This window comes from Monopterus albus, unplaced genomic scaffold (genome assembly GCF_001952655.1).
Source record: "Monopterus albus unplaced genomic scaffold, M_albus_1.0 scaffold321.1, whole genome shotgun sequence".
Classification (NCBI taxonomy): Eukaryota; Metazoa; Chordata; class Actinopteri; order Synbranchiformes; family Synbranchidae; genus Monopterus; species Monopterus albus.
In genome coordinates this window covers 138,663-141,356 of record NW_018128201.1, presented here as the reverse complement: position 1 = coordinate 141,356, position 2,694 = coordinate 138,663, and the positions used below count along the sequence as shown (strand labels likewise).

At 40.0% G+C, this 2,694-nt stretch overlaps 1 protein-coding gene across 1 annotated transcript in view; it reads right to left on the bottom strand.

Annotated features, from left to right (window-relative positions):
- The window catches only part of arfgef2 (ADP-ribosylation factor guanine nucleotide-exchange factor 2 (brefeldin A-inhibited)), a 35,311-nt gene that overhangs the window by 23,822 nt on the left and 8,795 nt on the right, over nt 1–2,694 (bottom strand). The window contains exon 4 of the mRNA XM_020624149.1: nt 1–71. This exon is cut by the window's left edge and continues 67 nt beyond it. Coding sequence (XP_020479805.1) covers nt 1–71 — 71 coding nt within the window. The remainder of the gene's footprint in view (nt 72–2,694) is intronic.

Here is a 2,694-nt window from a genome sequence, read left to right as displayed (position 1 = left end):
TCAATCAGCCTCTTGCCTGGGGATCTGCTGTCCGGAGCGTTGCCTGTGATGTGGCCGTACGCGATCAGTTTCTACCATGGAGAGACAGCGATAGGCAACAGAATCAGAATTCACTGTGAGCATGCGATTCTGTTTGTTTTGGGGTGTATGTGTATGAGTTCAGTTTTCTGTGCCATGTTTCTCTTTGATCGTAAAATACGTAAATGAGAATGTGAGAAAAAACACAAATACATGGTTCATTTTTTATGTCTCTATAGGTGTTAATTAAGATGAACTTGATCAAAATGTATACGTTGTGTTTAAAAGGGCACTCCAGGAACACAGCAATACATTTCTATTAAAGTTGAGAAACTGAAGTAACACATAAAAAATAGAAGTGTCAAAAATCAATCCCACCAGAACTGCAAATCCCTTAAAACAACTGTTTTCATGGGTAGAACGCAATACTGCGCTGAGTAAACTGAACTTCATGTGTAAAATTGGTGGAAGCATAAAAAAATATATATATATATTAACCCTAAACAACACATTTATACTGCACCCTTGTAAATAATTTTACAATTTGCTTTATTTGGAAAAATCATTATTAAACATTACAAGGACAAGAAAATCCAGGCACTCAAGAAGAAATACTTTGAAAGAAATTACATGTAAATAAGATGTTTAAAAAAAAAAAGTGTCTGCTTGTTTGACTGTCTTTGCAAAGACCAGGTTGAGCTTTGTACCACGTTGCTGTAAGGAGCTCAGCAATGCAGTACATTAATGACTATCCTTAAGAGAGAAGAACAAACCTGTGTGCTCCTCCGAGGCTCAATTTTATTTACATCAATAGTCAATAGTCAAAGTGTAGCTACTAAAAGATTAAAGGCTAAAGTGATTGTGTGAGTGTGTGTGTGTGTGTGTGTAAGGGGGGGATGTAGAGCCATTGTTCTAGGTGCATGTCTGAGGTGTGAAACAGGTGCAGCAGGATTTTACTCTCCCCCCATCTCCGGGTGGTTAACCGAAAGATAAACCTGCTGTGGAAGTTATGAGTCATAAGGGAAGTGGCACATGCTGAGTGTACTTCACTTAATGCATGTGCACAAGTCTGTGTGTGCGTGCTGCAGTGGATATTAACCTGCAGACAGTCCAAAGAGGTGCTAACTATCCGGGGGGACTTTGACTGACAGGCCAACTCAAAGGGCAGCACATATTTATCAGCCTCGATGTAGTTGGCTCTTGGTGGCACCACTGTACCATCCCTGCAGGGACAAGAGGAAACAGCTGAGTGAACAGGAGAAAGCATCTTTCACTTAACACACACACACACACACACACACACATACACACCGTTCAAAAGTTTGGGATTGCTTGGAAATTCCCTTGTGTTCCATGAAAACATGAAATTAGTCTGAAGAGGAAATATTACAAATAAATAGGACATGTAATCATTGACAGCATTAGAAATAATGACTTTTAAGTGGAGTAATAATTGTTCTTCAAACTTTGCTTTTGTCAAAAAGCCACCTTTTGCAGCAGTTACAGCCTGGCAGATCTTTGGCATTCTGTCATTTTTTTTCAAGGTAATCTCTTGAGATTTCACCACATGCTTCCTGGAGCATCTCCCACAAGACGGATTATCTTGATGGTCCCTTCCTCTGTACCATATGGTCAAGCTGCTCCCACAGCAGCTCGATAGGGCCACTCCATTACAGGCAGAACTCCAGCTGACTGCTTCTTCTCTAAATAGCTCTGGCATTGTTTGGAGGTGTGTTTTGGGTCACTATCCTGCTGTAGGATGAAGCTGGCCCAATCAAGTGTTGTCCACAGGGTATGGCATAGCATTGTAAATGTTGTGACAGCCTTCCTTCTTCAAGGTCCCTTTCTCTCTGTACAAATCTCCCATTTTACCAACAAAGCTCCCCCAGACCATCACACTGCCACACTCTTACATCTTTTCAGTCGTTCGGCATCTCACAAGTGTTCTTGTTTTGATCTGAACACCTCAAACTTGGACTCATCTGTCCATAAGACATTTTCCAGTCTTCCAGTGTCTGTGTTCTTTTGCCACCTTAATCTTTTTTTTTTTATTAGCTAACTTGAGATATGGCTTTTGCACTTCTGCCTTGAAGCCCAGCATCCTGGAGTCGCGTCTCTACTGTTGACATTGGCGTTTGGCAGGCACTGTTCTATAAACAGAGTAGTTCAGTAGATATTTTAAGTTTTCTCACAATTTCTCGCATTGAATAGCCTTCATTTCTAAGCACAACAATAGTCTGATGTGTTTCCAAAGAAAGTTCTTTATTTTTGGCCATTTTGAGCCTGTAACCAAACCAAACTCACAAGTCCTGGTGCTCCAGATACTCAACTAACCTAGAGAAGGCCACTTTTATTGCTCCCTTAATCAGTCCAACAGTCTTCACCTGTGCTAACGCATTTGCAAAAGGGGTTTCTAATGATCAACTAGCCTTATAAAATGATTAGCTTGGATTAGCAAACTTAACATGAGATCCAAACACAGGACTGATGGTTGCTGATAATGTGACAATGTAGATCTTTCTTTTAAAAAAATCAGCTGTTTCAAGCTATATTTATCATTCACAACATTATCAGCATCTGCCCTGTATTTCAGACTAATTTGATGTTTTTGTAGTTGATAAAAATAGTTTTTTCTTTGGTACACAAGGAAATTTCTAAGTGATCCCAAACTTTCCA